The sequence below is a fragment of the Haliotis rufescens genome, unplaced genomic scaffold (genome assembly GCF_023055435.1).
Source record: "Haliotis rufescens isolate VD_foot unplaced genomic scaffold, xgHalRufe1.0.p SCAF_5, whole genome shotgun sequence".
NCBI classification, from domain to species: Eukaryota; Metazoa; Mollusca; class Gastropoda; order Lepetellida; family Haliotidae; genus Haliotis; species Haliotis rufescens.
In genome coordinates, this window is record NW_025964223.1 from 27,169,782 (window position 1) to 27,187,219 (window position 17,438).

The following is a 17,438-nucleotide window of genomic DNA, read 5'->3' on the forward strand; positions in this document are numbered from 1 at the left end:
CTACTTGGCTACCCCACCGCCCTGAACACATTACAATATCATTAGCAAACAATATAATCATAATATCAATACTATCTTGATGCACAAATATACCATCATTACATTGGTCATTGGTACACTGATAAAAAAAACAAGACTTAAAATAATCCCTGATTTACACATTTGGAAGTTTTAAAAAGTCAGTTTTACCCTTGTCAGTCTCTATAGAATGTTTTCACTGGTGAATACATACTTTGCAGAAAAGTGAACATTTTCCCATGACAACACTTGATAACAAGTAAAGACTATTATCTTTTGCGTATTCACTACATTGAAGGCTTATTGAAATAAACGAAAGCACAGTAAAACGGCCTTTCGATTTGTATATATATTTCGAGCACAATGACTGTAAAATGTACATGCTGTCTCAATGGTAGAATATTTGGGGCGAAAACCAGTTTGAGATTCCGATATAAAATCATCAATTTCGATCCATGTTCTCAACTTTTTGTCCTAACACAAAAGTGAAGCCCAGAGCTATATACTGTATAGCAGGCAGGTGATAGGGTAATTCATCTGCAATTTTCCGGATCGTGGTGATTAAGTGTACAATTCTTAGGTACAGACTGTATTATGTATTTGCTCCAAAGATACCGTTGATTTTTAGAAATAAAAAAAAATATCATCAATATTTTTTGATATCTTAAATACATCTTGGGGCAATTTAAAACCAAGAATAGATACGTTAACTTTGACACATTGCAAACTGATTCAAACCAAACCAAATGAAAAATGAAACGGCTTACTTTGAAGGGTTTGGGAATTTTTCAACGTTCCATTTAGAGATGTGAAATATAATTACAAAAACATGCCTGTATTATAGTTACATCTGTAGGCTGTTTTTCATAGCTATAGGTTAAGCAAACATCTATAGGCCTATTGGAAGAGATGTTATCCAAACATTCATTTGTAGGTGTGTAGCTGAGCGACTAGGCAACTTAATCCCCGCCTATTAATACCACCGGTAACATTTTCCATCGACACCGTACCGGGTCACGATAACTCGCAGTCGCCGCACCAACTGTCTCTGGCGTGGCATACAGTGCAGCGACGACCCCTGAATTCGTGCTGTTACACGTGTCATTCTAAGCAGTTTCCTCACTCGGACACGATCGTTCATTTCTGCTTTGCGGACTACAAACATGTAGCTAGTCAGTCTTTTCTGACTTCGTCCTTGACCTTATTAAATCGACTATCGCCATCCCTTGTAACTTTCCGCCCCATGTCAACAATGGCAGCTCCTAAACTTTACTATTTTGACGGACGTGGAAGAGCAGCTATAATACGTATGACGCTGGCCGCGTGTGGCATCAAGGTTAGATACAATGTGTTTGTGAGGTGAGGCCTCCATGAATGTAATAATTATGTTTTACGTGTTTTTTGTCGGCTATGTGCACATAACAGTCGAATATCATGAAGATGTTTATCCAACCTTTTGGGGTGTCGTTCGAGTGAACATTTATATGTGGAAGTCAATCTCATTAAAATCAGATCTAAGTTCTCGCTGCCACTAAACAAAGATCTGAGAACATCCCATTACAGGTCACGTCAGAACGACCTTTCGCGAACTTTGACCTACCACTGAAACGACTAACAAGAAGTCAACATCAACCAATTTGTAAAGCAGCTTTCTCGAGCTTTACAACACTCGTTTCAACCTAGCAACTTCCATTTCAGACTACGCTGACAATTTTAATATTGCAGCATTAGCATATGCGGATGATTTAGCGTTGCTAGCTGAGAATGATGCTGATCTCAGTTTACTATTAGAAGTCTAAAATTGTCCTTTTTAGAAACCCGTCTGTCATGCAGACGAAACATGTTTTTAATGTCGGAAATATGATTTTAGACATTGCTGCTAAGTATAATTATCTTGGTCTACTGTCCACTTAGGTTTTACTGCAATGGCACGTGCAGCAGCGAAGTCTGCTAATAGAGCTTTGGGCCTGTTGATATCCAAAGTTAAGACAATAGGCGGTATGCATTTCCAAACCTATTCCAAATTGTAGGATAGCATGGTGTGGTCAGTTCTTGACTACGGGGTGGCTATCTGGGGTAATTATGATGTGTCAGCAATAAATGCTGTACACCATATAGCCATTTTTATTTGGGACTCGGCAAATATGCCCCTAACGTCGTTATAAATGGGGACATGGGATGGATACCGACTGTTGTCAGACAGTGGAAAAGTGTAGCAAGACAATGGTGTCGCCTTAAGAATATGCCTAGTAGGTTAAACAAACACGTGTTTAACTGGGTGTAAAAACGGGAATGGTAAGATAAGAAAGAAGTTTAGTAACATGGATTTAGGACATCTGTTAAACGCAACAGGTTTTATAGATAAATGTTCTGTTTGTACACAGGTGGAACAATGGTGTATGAATGAATCCCCGTTGGAGTGATATGTTAAGAGGGGCGAAATGGGCTTAATTAATTGAGAATGTACCGATGTTACAAGCAAGTATATGGGACAGAGTACTATGTTTCAAATAAGATGGCCAGAAACTATAGATCGGCACTAGCCAAGTTTAGATGTGGCGTGGCTCCTATTCGAGTGGAAACCGGTCGGTACGAAGGTGTACCTGTCCATAATAGAAAAAGCTTTATCTGTTATGACAGCGAAGAAGACGAGGTCAATGTTTAGTTTCACTGCATATTATATGACGATATCAGGGCAACTCTTTTTTATGAATGTATTGCTAAATCTTACAATCTTTTAGATATACCTGATATCGACAAACTTTGTTTAACTTTCAGTGAATCCAGTGTGTGTTTTATGCTTGCCAAGGTCTGCTTTTTCATTCTTAACCGTAGAAAACATCTTTTATATGGATAACGTGGAATGGTTCTGTACATTCTATCTATGTCAAGTTGTACAAAGCTGTTTTATGTGTTTCTATTGTCTAGAAAAATATGTTGGCACAGTTCTCGGTTAAAATTTTGAAAACTGAACAAACGAACACTCCGGAATGTCTATTGTATGGTTGCGATTGTATGGCAGTGCTTCCCACGTACTGTGCAACGCCTCCTCCGTTCAAGTGTTTATCCCACGGGAGCGAGAGATAGACGATAATTTTGACGGAAAGGTCATAGGGGCCGTAACTGTCATTCGGAATACCCCGTGTTAACGTTTTCGAGGCTGCACGACAAATTCCGACTGTCACTTTTGTGATCTGGTAAGCGACGCTTTGATTGGTCGGATGAAAGGTCTACTGGCGTGACCCGTATTAGGATGTCCTCAGATCTTTGTTTAGCGATAGAACAGATCTGAATTTGATGAGTTTGATGTGGAAGTTGTCATGATTGTCAAGAAAGCTACAGAATATTTGTAATTTGAATTCTCATTTACACATGTACTCTGGGGGCACGGGTGGCCTAGTCGTCTGAGGCGCCGCGATTCGCTGTGCAGAGTGACGCCGCTTGTGCACGCCAGAAACCTATGATTGTGGGTTCGAATCCCGGTTCGCCCCGATTATGTTTCTAGGTTTGTCAGCACCATACCCGTGCTCGTGGGTTTGACGGAAGTGGTAAACGTCTGAGACCTGCATGACTTCGGGCTCCCACATTAAGCTGACACGCCGCGATATGACTGGAATACTGTTAAAAGAGACGTCAAACCCAACTCACTCACATGTACACTGTAAGCTGGTGTTCACTGTAAAATACGGATCTCAAACTTCCATGAGATCCATGATTTGATTTTCTTACAACTTTTGGGGGGACCCACTGTACATTATTTTACAGAACAACCGGCATGTCTTGTGAGTGAACGATATATTGTAATTGATAAAACCCGAGGACAAATTATGTTTACAAAATTTGGAAAAAGGGGAAACAGGTAGCAATAAACAACCAACGAGGACATGCGACACTTAATGTATTCGAGTGTCTCGGCCTAGAGTCTAGGTGTGAGTGCCTGAGTATGGTTTTACGCCGCTTGTTGGTTGCAATATGTCTGCCATATCACGGCAGGGGAAACCAGAATTGGCCTTCATACATTGTACCCGGCCATGGAGCATCGAACTCAACGCTTTTGCCAAAAGGCTACCGGACCGCCACAGATGTACATGAAATCCACAAGTTCGTAGTGTGTTCAGAAAGCACAATGCCATTCATTTGCATTAATCTGCATCATAATGTGTAAGTTTACCTTGATATCGTCAGTGTGAGCTTATCATGGGTCAAAAGTCCGTCCGTCCATGTGTCGTTAGTACTGAACAGAAACAGTCTTCACTAGTTAAGGATAATATGAATATGATGTTTCCAGAACAATATCGTCATTTCTAACTTCAGCAAAATAATTTTGAATTGTGAACATCGTATGTTTCCACACCCTTCACTCCAAATTCGTCTTCTGTGTAACAACTAGTCTTGACAAAAATCATTCTGAATGTATAATTCAATGTTCGTATATTATTCGGTCATCTCTATTGCCTCCTTTTCAAAACAGCTAGTCTAGGTTTTGTACCATATGTACCTGTAGTATTTTGTTTAGTTCACAGATGAGCTTCTGACAGAAAAAGAGCAACTTGAAAAATGGCGATCAGGTAAATAATTTGCTTCTTTCGTCTAAAAGTGAAACAGTTTGTAACCTGTATGTTTTCAGTTAATTTTGTTTTAATTCTTGTTATCGCATGCCCATGTTTCAATATGTGGCAAATCATCTTGATATTGTGCTATATATATATATACCCCACTAATGCAATGTGGACGTTAGAAAACTACAAGCAGCGATAAACTAACATTTTTTTCCTCATACTTAATCCCAAAAATGAATATATGGATAATGCCATTATGTCAGGTATTGTGATCAGAGATTTTTTCATGATCAGATGGGCTCCTACAGTTTTCACAAGTGCCAATGTTGGAGATAGATGACCTGAAGTTGGTACAGTCAGGAGCCATTGTTCGGTACCTTGCAGATAAAGAAGGGCTACTGGGGTCATCACTGGAGGAGACGGCCAGGTACGACAGCCACAGTTCCCAAACGTACATCCTTATGAATTAAATGTATATGCAGGAACGTCTGAATGGAATGGGCGTGTTTCTCAATCAGATTCTCTTTTCAGAGAGGTATTTCTGAGTCGATATGGGAAAATTAAATAGAGTGAGAGTGTGAGTGAGTGAGTGAGTGAGTGAGTGAGTGAGTTGGGTTTAACACAGCTTTGAACAGTCTACCAGTTATATCACGGTGTTTCAGCTTATTGTGTCAGGAAAGCCCGAAGTGATGGAGGTCTCACACGTTTATAATTACCACTTTGGTGATACCGACCAGCAAGGGCATGTTGCTGACAAACCTAGTTACATAATTGGAGCGTACCGAGATTCGATACACAACTCTGTTTATAAATTGCCTGTCTGTAATGTCATGTGACTGCTGTGCATCTATTTTTAACTTGACTGTCATGGAGGGGCTCGAAGTCATGTGAATGTAACAAGATGGCGCCTGATTGACTCGTCTCGCCTTGCGGGATATTATCGCGATATAATGGGCAGGATGTGGTCATTTGACTGTCCATTTGTAAACTGAAATAAATGTCCTCGAATGTAAGACTTAATTTTAGTGTATTGCGATTGTTATAAGACACGCAATGAGCTGGAAAACACTGTACGCGATTATATATCATTGTCTCATTATTTATCCCAATACTCATGACGCCTCCACAATCAATTGTCACGGCATATTGTATATTATCGGCCTAAGGTTGGATGGTTGGTTGGCTGGTTTTTTTAGTTGGTTGGTTGGTTGATTAATTGATGTCGTCTGGTTACATGTCAAATGTCTTTTCTTCAGAATCAATGTCATGTTCGAAGGCTCACGTGACTTTATGTCGTTCTTCTACAAAGCCGGATTTGTGGACATAAAGGAGGTGCTGAAGGACGCCTCGGCCAAAGGTTTGCCTCGCTATCTGCCTATATTTGACAAGGTGAGCTCACATTTTAATGTGATTGTGCTAACTAGCGAGTAGTTGAACAATGTCTAATTTGTGGTTATGTTCAAAATTACGCATGCTATTTAAAACATGGGTAAAATGTCCCCCGATCATAATGAATGACAGTCGAAAAGAATCTGATGTTTGGACCGGTACCAAGCATATCCTTGCAAGCATATCACCGCTATTGTCCTGTCACCGCTATTGTCCTGTCACCGCTATTGTCCTGTCAAGACAAACCAAGTTCGCCAGGCACTCACCCCAAAGTTTTCTGTTCGTGGTGTATCCTTCTGAACAACCCAGGGGAACAGTTTCCACAAACAATTAACAGAAAGTCAAAATATCTGGGTGTTTAAAACGTGAGACCTGCTTGAACATGTGTTAATTATTCGCTTTTCGAAACTTTGACCATGAATATCAAGAATAATTTAAAAAGCCCAGTTCCCCTCCTAATCTTTTTATTGTATTAAATTCGATCGACCGATTTGCGGCGCTGTGTATGTTATTCTTTTGACAGGCTGTAAAGGAAAACGGAAGTGGTTTCCTGGTTGGCGGACGTCTGACGCTTGCAGATATAGGTCTTTTGGAACCAATTCTTACCATACTCGACTACTACGGGGAGGAAGCTCTAAAAGATTACCCATCTCTTCAGGTGAAGCTGCATATGTGATAAGGCTGCAGACCTGGACCACCTAGCGATTTTACATTTTGATGATTTGTACTGAGCAATTTTCACTGCAGAAGTACGTTGTACGAGCGTCTGTACATGTCCATATCTTTATGCTACATTTTCGTAACCTGTTTGCGCGAAGTCCTCCTTGTCTACAGGGTATCCTCTCGCGGAAGGTTTGGATTATTCACTGTCTTGTCCGTGGAAGTCAGCGGACCCATTTTTGTAAAGTATACTTTTCTGTGCGCGTGTCATTGATTATATCAGTTCCATTGCTGTTTAGAGTATCTAAAGTACTTGCCGAATTGTTCATGCTTGAGAAGACAGAATCTGATACTTGTTCCTTTTCACTCTTCAGGAGTTTCATAAGAAGGTGACGTCTCTGCCGAACATGGCTGAGTTCTTGGCAGGACCACAGCGGAGGAAGCCCAATGATGACGTGTACGTCTCCACCGTGAAAAAGATCCTCTTTTCATAACCCGAGACCAACTCGTTACATTTTACAAGCCACATGAAGATATTGATCAAGCATATTTTAGTCACATATCCGTATCGGACTTTAATAGTAGTTTAAACAGCATCGGGACTTTTAGCTATATACACATTTTAGCTCACCTGATGAATTCAGTTGGAATTGTGCGTGGATGTATTACTATAAAGGGGCTCAAGTTTGTTCAATGCATCAACATTTCAACATGTCCACAAGGTAGCCATCTTTATATATTTAATCACTTAAAAATATCCAAAACCTCAGGGGACATTTGCCGGACACTTAGGTGAGATAGTCACCGTATGTCGTTCCAAGTTATTCAAGGCATTGCAAACAACATGCCTCGTCAGTCCTAAATGTGTTCTCAGAAACCATTGGATCTTTGAAACTGAAACTTCACATTCTTGTTCCCACTTTTGTTATCACATTTTTTTATTAAGATCAATATAACGTACTAGTATCTATTTGTGTACATCGTGGAAAGTGGTATATGTTTACTTAGTCGTGGGGCACAACAAGTATGTTTATTGTATTTACTTCTGACCATGATCCTTACCTCTATCAACATATATTTGTGACCCTGTAAACTTCTTTTCCCCTGAAATTGCTAGGCTGTAGAAACATGGGCATGTATGTTCCTCCTTATAATACTTTAGTTTGTTAAATGTTTTTGATTTTAGTTTTTTTTCACATGTTTATTTTAATGCAGCAAGTATTTAAATATCATTACTGACTGCAACTTATGTGAAGTATCCGTCTTTGTTGATATGTTAAGCTGTTGACGATATGTCCAGGTGAACTACAGTGCCGTGACACTATCTTAAATATGAACGTCTTGAAAAGCGAATAGTGGTGTTATTTGTTCCCATGAATGAACATTTTGAAGGCCCCGTCAGTTTGACAAGTTCCACTAGGTCCTCTGTGAGGGGCGATCCGTAGCCCTGAAATGTCTCGTTACAAGTCATGTCTCAATAATGTACGGTCACGAGTGACACACTCAAATGCCACAATTAACATTAGAAGCACGCACACTCCTTTGAACTGTAAGCTTGAAGTCTATTACATGTACCCCGCAAAGATAAAAACCACGTGACAATGTCAAGTTGGACAGCAGCCATTTGTTTGATCTGCCACCCAGTAGAGAATTGCTACAATCAAGTGCAGGCAACCCTTGAAACCATGTGGCTTACAGCAGATGTAACATAGAACATGTAACATTAAGGATTGTAATTTACTGGTGATTTTTCTTTGAAATGTTGAGGAGAAAGGCCAATGTGAACTTGGTCTTAGATATTTTAGACATAGCCCTAACGCTTGAGGAGACTAAACATATAGCCCAAACGCTTGGGGAGACTAAACACATAGCCCAAACGCTTCGGGAGACTAAACATATATCCCAAAGACTTAAAGAGGCTACACATAGAGCCCAAACGCTTCGGGAGACTAAACACATTTCCAAAAACGCTTCAGGAGACTAAACACATAGCCCAAAACGCTTCAGGAGACTAAACATATATCCCAAAGACTTAAAGAGGCTACACATAGAGCCCAAACGCTTCAGGAGACTAAACACATTTCCAAAAACGCTTCAGGAGACTAAACACATAGCCCAAAACGCTTCAGGAGACTACACATAGAGCCCAAACGCTTCGGGAGACTAAACATATATTCCAAACACTTAAGGAGGCTACACATAGAGCCCAAACGCTTCGGGAGACTAAACATATATTCCAAACACTTAAGGAGGCTACACATAGAGCCCAAACGCTTCACGAGACTACACATAGAGCCCAAACACTACAGGAGACTAAACACATAGCCTAAACACTTAAGGAGGCTAAACGCATAGCCCAAACGTTTCAGGAGACTAAACACAAGCCCAAACGTTTCGGGAGACTAAACATATAGCCCAAACGTTTCAGGAAGCTAAACATATAGCTCAAACCCTTCATGGGACTTACTTCTGGACAAGCGTAGCGGCGCTTATACCATCCTAAATGCCTCTGGGCCATTGATGTGTGAAATGTTGTATGGATGATCCCGTCATGGCACCACACTACAGCTGCTTACAGACGTCTTTTCCGGTGTTAGTCTTGACTGCCAGATATACTGAACCGCAAAAGAAACGTCACCATTGATAGATATATGAGAAACCTTATTTGTCCAAACACTGCAAAACTTCTTTTAGACATATTTAAAAAATGAAACTTTGCAAAACTGATCATCAAGGTTGAAACTAAAGTGTCAAATGTTCTTAAAGTGAAACACAACACTAGTCTCTGAGAAAATGGCATCACAAGTCGGTATCTCGTGTGTCCTCGATGTGCATTGATGACTACCGTGCAACGTCGATACATGAAATGGATGAGACGGTTGATGAAGGCCATAGACACTTGAGCCCACACTCTGAAGAACGCCTGACGCAGTTCAGCTGCAGTTGTCGGCCTTGGTCGGACGTCATTGAGCCGACTTTGAATCTCGTCCCACAGGTGCTTAGTGGGATTTAGATCGGGACTGAGGGCAGGCCACTGCATGGTTCTGATGCCATTCTGTTGGAGGAAGTCTCTTGTTCTCGCAGTATGGGCACAGGCGTTACCATGCTGAAACTCGTGGTTGGGGCGATGTGCCAAATGAGGTATAGCCTGTGGTCTCAAGACTTCAACAATGCACCGAGCTGCTGTGACACCTGGACCGGGAAAGGAAGACCACAGGGCCGACCCTCTGTGCATGACCAATTCCACACCACACCATGATGTTCGGAACACCCCACGACTCTCTCTCAACAACACAAGCAACTTTTCTCACAGCGTCGACACACTCTCTCTGTGTCTGCCATCTGCTGTTGAGATACAGTAACGGCTCTCGTCTCATAAGAGACTGCTGGTGACGCAAATGGTGGTGCTGTGTTGCCCACTGAAGACGCTCCCGGCGTTGACGTAGTGTCAGAATGGGTCCTCGGTGTGGCTTGTGACTGGAGGTGTCTGCTCGTCAATTGTTGACGCACTGTGTCCGCACTAATGTGTCGCTGGTGTGTCACCATGGTCTGTCGAGCAGTTTCCACAGCAGTAACAAAGCGATCACGAAGATGCTGTCGCACAATTTGTCGATCCTGACGTCCGATGGTGACCCTTGGTCTTCCACTACATGGTCGAAAGAAAAAGTTATAACCACTTTTGAATCTGAAGTAACTGAAAATAGATACAAAATGCTTAAATCATATATATAAAATAACCAAGCGTGTTTCGTCCTTAACTCAGCTGTGTGGCAGGGTGGTTGTGTCTGTAGCTTGACAATCCGAGAGTCGGGGAGTTTCTACATTCCCTTCGGTATGAATTGTATGTTCGTCCAGAATTTACAGAAAACAATATAGATATAAAGGATTCAGGAATATTGGTACTTCTTAGGTAGGTACAAAATGGACAGTGGAAGCAAAAGTAGTATCCAGATTCTGTTGTTGGAAAGTAGACAAAATCCCTTGTTTCATGCTAATCCTAATGTTCTTCCATCTATACTTGGGTATTGTAGTAATAGGTAGGTAATCTTCAAGCTTATATTAGAAGTTAAACGATCTATGCGTTTCAGTGTTGGAAAAACCAACCCCACGTTGAAACAAAAAATATATGCCCATATAAGTATATAAACAGCTGATGACCCCAATACCGTGATTTTTATGATAGTATGGTCAGCAAATAAGCATGCTATACATCTTAGAAAAAGTCTTAAGTGTATGTTTTCGAAGACCAAGGTAACGAAAAATGCAATAAAGTCACATCAAAAAAGATTGAGCAAAGCTTATACTGTTTCTGTAGTTAAATATATGACACGTGTGTGTGCATATAACACTCGCCTTTTCGCGAACACGGTGAATTATCACCATTTAATAGTGATTCAAAAATACAGTTAACTACGGTTATAACGAACTCAAAGGGACTACTAATTTTAGTTCGTTACAACCGTAATTCGTTATAAGCATATATACAGCATAACTACAGCAAATAGTCGGGACTAAAAAGTTAGTTCGTTAAAGACGGACTCTTTCAGTTGAAAGTTTTATGGGTATGACAATATTCTTGTCGCTATTAAAATATATGTAGACACTCAAATTATGACGTTTTGATTGAGCGAAGGCTGCATTTAATCCCAACAATATTGCTTTGAAGTTGCACCAGATCATTCTTAATAATTTAAGCATAATTTGTCCTTTGTATGATAATAACATTTCGTAATTGGAATAATTTGAATCACTTATATGTATCTTCTCAGTCACATTTCTCAGACTCTCTGGTCATTTATCCAAAGTACCATTAAGACAATTGCTATTGTACTACTAGCTTTCTGCTATAACATCGTCTAAGCAGCGAATCTGTGTCAATCTTGTTGGCGTTGGAGAAAGCACCTTTCGCCTGCCCTTATGGTATCTTATCGATAGCAGCATATATCATTATACAATGTGAAATTTACACGTTACAAGGCTTTTGCAACTGCACAAGTGGTCGGTCACATGAACTGAAGTTCATAACTGTATGTTCGACGCATTTTGACACGTGTTTCACGAGACTATTGAAGGAGTGACCTTTTCACTGGCGGGAAAACCTTTTGCAATCACTTTGGCTTTTTACTCTTGAAATCAGTATTTTTGTATGTCATAGTTCATGAGCCAGACCCCAAAATTTTATGTAGTGGTGCCATTTAGGGTGGCAAAATCTCACTTTGAATTTTGAAAGTCATATACTCATTGGTGAGAGAAATCCGGTACTAACAGCTTTGTTGTAGTCATCATCACATAAAGGCGACACCAAAGGTACCAAATTCCGGGTAGGGGAAGCTAAAAAGTGGATTAACTTTAAATGCAACAGTCATATAGTGAAGTGTGACCTCTCACAAGGGTGATGTTCTACACTTTGGTATGTAACACAGCATTGTGTACCAATAGTACTTTCTTTACCCAAACTGGGTTATAATTGAAGACGAGAAGTACACAAGTCTATTAAAGGTCTGAAAAAGTCGAATTTATTGTCTTTAAAACGTTATTTTACGCTAAAAACGTGCAGATATATTTGGAGTGGGACTTTTTTAAATTGGTCATTATGTTTTGATAAAGTGGCACTCCCAATGCTAATATTCATGTCCTGTATGTATTCAGGTGTTGGTTAAGCTACATTTTGATGTAACTAGGTTGCCACTAATTCACGGCGAATGCCCCAAGTACCAACATAAATCGTGGATGCTTCTGTCTACATTCCTGCATCATTTCCTTCTTGAAAATGCTTTTTATTGGAGAAACTGACACATCAGATCATGTTCACAGACTAACAGAATCTTTAGGATATGACATTGTTTATGGCATAACATGTGCCAAGGTAAAACCTCTTAAACAAATCCTGCTGCCATATGCTGTGAAATCACTTACTTGGTACATCCCTAAACCGATTTGAAAATGGCGTTTAATACTCTCAAATTGAAGAGATTGACACAACACTCTGTCTTTGTAAATTGTCACTGAGTGAAGAAAGTGTTGCCCTACCAGGAGTCATTCAAACAAATGTCCAAGTAACACTGTCGTTAAGAACATCAATCGACTCGAAGAGACCTCAAGTAGAGGAGGGACATCACATAACGTGAATGGAATCGTTGTACAACCAAAGGTGTTTCATCCACAATATTTGCCAGGAAGGAAACAAAACAGAAGCAGAAGACTATCAAGGTTGTCAAGTCGAAGGTTCCTGTCTACACTGTTGGTGTGCAAGCTGGTCCGCCACCTCATGTATACATTGAAGTAGATGACATGAAACTGAAAGAGGATGTGTACAAGAAAACCCTGCTATGGTTGACAACTCGGTTGCATTATTTATCAAACCACACCGTGAGCAGCTGGACAGAGTTCAATATTTGGGTCCCTGGAGAAGTTGATGTTACCTCAGAAGTGATTGATTATCTGTCCACAATAAATGTCCCTGCAACACAGCTTCCCACAGACCGGGAGGATTTGTCTCAGTCCCAGAAGATCAGAACGTCACACGCCCGTGAGAGCATCGTGATGGTTTTCAATCAAGCATTGTATGCAAAGGCCATCTGCATCATTTGGAAACAGGAGCTATTCTCTGAAAATCTGAAATCACAACTACCATGCTCAATTGATGTCCAGAAAGTTTCTGATGCGCTGGGCCTTGACAAAAGTGCAGGGCTTCTGGGACCACATGCATTTACAGGCTGGAAGAGGAAATGTTTCAGCCCTTAGGTTACTGACCAGTGTCACCGGATCTCGAATTTACCCATGTCACCGTCTAGTGACTGCTCTGCTCCTTGGTTTTATTTCCGGCACCGTTCGGTAAAGTCCGCTAGTCGTCATTGTACAGTGTCAGTACATTCTGTGTCAGAGAAGTTGTTGCCCAACTGTTATATTCTCTTGTGATCTAATTCTTAAAACATATATTGACTTGATGTTATCTGTTATAGGTTCTCTCTTATTCTTGTGTTGAAATGTTAGGGGAATTTATATACACATTCAGATATTTCTCATGTATTTATGATCATTTTTACCTGATCAATAAGTGTACATAGCTTGTTGTTAATCGTTAATAGCACAGTTGGGTAGTTTACGATCAGAGCTCTATTTTGAAACTTTCATATTCAGTATGGATATATACTCACACGCAAAAGAAACGCAAGTGGTTTTAAGCAAATAGGTAACAAACACGGAACCATAAATTGATACGAGTTTTAGCATGTAGTGAAGCCTGATGGTGTTATCAATATTTTTGGTTGCATTTTGGAAGCCCCGAGTAAAATCGCAACATAAAAAACGAATCGCCAAAACGCACAATTTCAATGAATATGTGGGTATCATGCACCCATTCCTCGCGAAATCGAAAATGCACGAACTGTCACGAACTGTAGTGGGTATAAAACTGTGGCCGATTCTTGGGCCTACCACTCCTTGGTCAACAATGCCACGCCTAACTCAAATTCAGAGAAACCAGGCTATCGGACGTTTGGAAGCTGGAGAGTCTGTCCAAGATGTTGCCCGTCATTTCAACGTTAATATAACCACAATTTACCGTCTCCTGCATCGATACAATGCTACACAGACCAAAGATGACCTTCCTCGGAGCGATCGTCCTAGGGTCACCACACCTCGACAAGATCGGCAGATTACCCGTAAACACCAGCGACATCCGTTCCTAACTGCAAGTGAAAGTGCTCGACAGACCATAAGAACACATAATCGACACATTAGCCGGGACACTGTGATCCGACGTCTTCGTTCCAACGACCTCAGATGTCGCCGACCAGCACGTCGTCCTGTTCTCCAACCACGGCATCGACAAGCACGACTTCAGTGGGCACAGGGTCATCACAATTGGCGTCAGCGTGAGTGGAGGCGTGTCATCTTCTCTGATGAGAGTCGCTTTTGTGTCTCCCGTGCAGACGGATGAGTCAGAATTCGCGGCGTCGAGGTGATCGTTTCGCTGACAGAAACGTTGTGGAAAGGGATCCATGGGGTGGACCTAGCGTTAATGCCAGACTTGGACCCATGTGCTTTCTGAATGTTGGTCAAGGTCGTGGACACGGCGTCACTGCTCAGCGGTATATCGACCAAGTGATCAAACCCCACGTTGTTCAGTTTTTTGCACAACATCAACAACACATTTTCCAGCAGGACAACGCTCGTCCCCATATGCATGTTGCCAGAGCTACCATGGCCTTTCTGCAACAACACAATATCCGTGTTCTACCGTGGCCAGCCCTCAGCTCTGATCTGAACCCCATCGAACACTTGTGGGATGAGGTTCAAAGGCGTCTGCACAATGTGCGCCCAGTCCCTACAACTGTCTATGAACTACGCACAGCTGCTCTGGATGTGTGCAGGAGGATCCCTAGGGCCTTCACAAATCGTCTGATCCACTCACGTACAGGAGATGTGTGGCAGTGATCAATGCTAATGGTGGTCACACCAGGTATTGACTGACATTTTGGGTATTGACCCGAAACTGTGTAAGCCCTTAACATTTGAAAAAAACAATTATGTCATCTGCCTTTTAATCCATTAAACTGTCTTCAGTCAATTTTTTTGTCAATCTTGCCCTATTAGTATTTCTTGTCTTTACTGTTGAAAATAAATAACATGTATACTGCATACTCGACTTGCGTTTCTTCTGCGTGTGAGAATAGTAGTTAATTTGCTGTTCGTGTTTTCGCTGTGTTTAGAAACATAAGTTGGCTAAGCGTTCAAGTATGTGGTATTCCAGGAGAGGTTGAGCCCTCTGAGGTCCGCGCTCCGTATATATAGACTTTTGTCTATCGTTAGAAATCGTTAGGCCATTTTGGTCGGTGGTCTCATTCGGAACTCAGGTTTCGTTAGTAAGTGGATTTCAGGACACTGTTCGAACTAGTACGGAGTCTCTTTGTACTGAACTTAACTTAGCAACTAGGGTTTGCAATACTCCGTTTTCCTAGTTATCCCTGGACAACCAACCTTCCCGTGATTGTCTAGCTACTTAGTAACTTGTGTTTCCAATACTCCGTTTTTCTAGTTATCCCTGGACAACCAACCTTCCCGTGATTGTCTAGCTACTTAGTAACTTGTGTTTCCAATACTCCGTTTTTCTAGTTATCCCTGGACAACCATACTTCCCGTGATTGTCTCGTGTTTGGGAATTTTAGTATTTTCATTTATCAGTCAAAGTGATTTAATCTTTAGTCTACCAGACTTTTGTAATATTGAGAGGTACTCGTTTTGTAGTCTAAGTGGCCTATTTTAGGGATGGTCTCTGTGTGTGTTTATTTCCGATTATTTAACCCAGCCGAGGTTCTTCACTCATTAGAATGTGGAGTGGGTTAATTGACTCGGGTGTTAATTGGTTGCAGCAGACTTAACTGGCTGTATGGTCAATATCTTGTCAACGTGTTGTTTTATCTACCCACATGTATATAACTCTAATACAGTTTCTTTCGCTTTTGTTTATGCTCTGATGTAATTAATCAGTGATCTGAGTCAGCGCAGATTGGGTTTAGCCGATCTTTTATTGTCATCTTTTTGTATAATTGATTAATAAACCAGTGAACCTGTTAACACGTTTTTATCATTACTTCACACTTGTTTAATGACACTCTGTTTATTAGAGCACGGCTCTGTGACACCAGCGTCATACACAGTAACGCATTGATATGCTTAGGCACAAACTGGTTTCACCACAGCTGTTCAAGGCACTTCAACCTCTGACGTGCAGCCTATTCAGCATAAGACACCTACTGAGAACATTGCATCGCGGTCTTTGTGCAGAAAGAAAGGCTGAGGCTTGGCAACTTCCTCGTTGCACCTCTTCACTGCAGAACCATTGAAAGAGGGCCAAATATCAATGTATGGAAAAGGAGCATGGAGGCTCTACCTTAGATTCCCTCACCAGATGCGGGTGGAGACTTGGGCAACACACAACCTACTCCTGAGACAGTGATGGAACTGATTGCATGTAACTGTCGACAGATGTGCTTAGTAGAGAGCTGTACCTGCCTAAAGGATAACATGAAGTGTATATACCTTTGAAAGTTACAGACATGTAGCAATCCGCCACTTGAGGACGAGGTTGAATTAGAAGCAAGTGATGATGATGATAGTTCAGATGATGAGTAATCAACGCTGTTCTATATAGTAAGAGACGTATTTCAAGCAGTCAAACTCCATACACGTTGGCACGTTTTTAGCGCGAAATGACATGTTTTTAAAACACATAAAAAACCGTTCTATACCATACCACAAAAGAAAATAAATTCCACTTTTCGGACTTTTAATAGACCTTGAAACTGCTTGAAGTCAATTATAACAAATATGTCGTCAATTATAATTTGGGGTAAGTGCCATTGGTGTGGTATATTGAGTATATTTTCTGACAGATGGTTATATTTTAAGCAGGGCACAAATGTCGTGACCTTTCGGCCTCTGGTGACCTACATAATTGCTGTATTACCCCCTTATTACATGCCAACGTGTAGAGAAACAGACTACCAAACACTGTAAAAGGTCACACCTCACTATATGACTATTGCTTGCAAAGTTATTCCACTTTCTGGTCTCCTCTCCCCGAAATCTGGATTCGACTCAGGTGTCCGCCTCTATGTGATGATTACTACCATTAAGCTGTGAGTCCCTGATTGCTTTCAAAGTTTTATTTCATCTGTGAATATTTGACTTCAAAAATCATGGTGTGATTTTGTCATCCTCAGTCGTGCCAATAATTTGGCTTGCTTATAGACTATCAGAGCCCAGTGACCAAGAAGGAAGACAAAATACGGACATAACAGACAATCT

At 41.0% G+C, this 17,438-nt stretch overlaps 1 protein-coding gene across 1 annotated transcript; it reads left to right on the forward strand.

Moving 5' to 3' along the window:
- The first annotated feature begins 1,022 nt into the window (after positions 1 to 1,022).
- On the forward strand, positions 1,023 to 7,974 carry LOC124110547 (glutathione S-transferase 3-like). Its single transcript, XM_046469925.2, has 6 exons — positions 1,023 to 1,354; positions 4,535 to 4,586; positions 4,872 to 5,004; positions 5,834 to 5,966; positions 6,490 to 6,624; positions 7,001 to 7,974. The coding sequence occupies exons 1-6, from the start codon at positions 1,262 to 1,264 to the stop codon at positions 7,118 to 7,120; spliced, it is 666 nt and encodes a 221-aa protein (XP_046325881.1). The 5' UTR covers positions 1,023 to 1,261; the 3' UTR covers positions 7,121 to 7,974.
- The last annotated feature ends 9,464 nt before the right edge of the window (positions 7,975 to 17,438 follow it).

What these genes read in the sequence shown, in the direction of transcription:
- LOC124110547 (XM_046469925.2), top strand. Translation starts at nt 1,262, where the DNA reads ATGTCAACAATGGCAGCTCCTAAACTTTACTATTTTGACGGACGTGGA. An exon ending in TGGCCGCGTGTGGCATCAAG is followed by an intron (nt 1,355 to 4,534) that starts GTTAGATACAAT and finishes TATTTTGTTTAG; the next exon opens with TTCACAGATGAGCTTCTGAC. An exon ending in ATCTGCCTATATTTGACAAG is followed by an intron (nt 5,967 to 6,489) that starts GTGAGCTCACAT and finishes TTCTTTTGACAG; the next exon opens with GCTGTAAAGGAAAACGGAAG.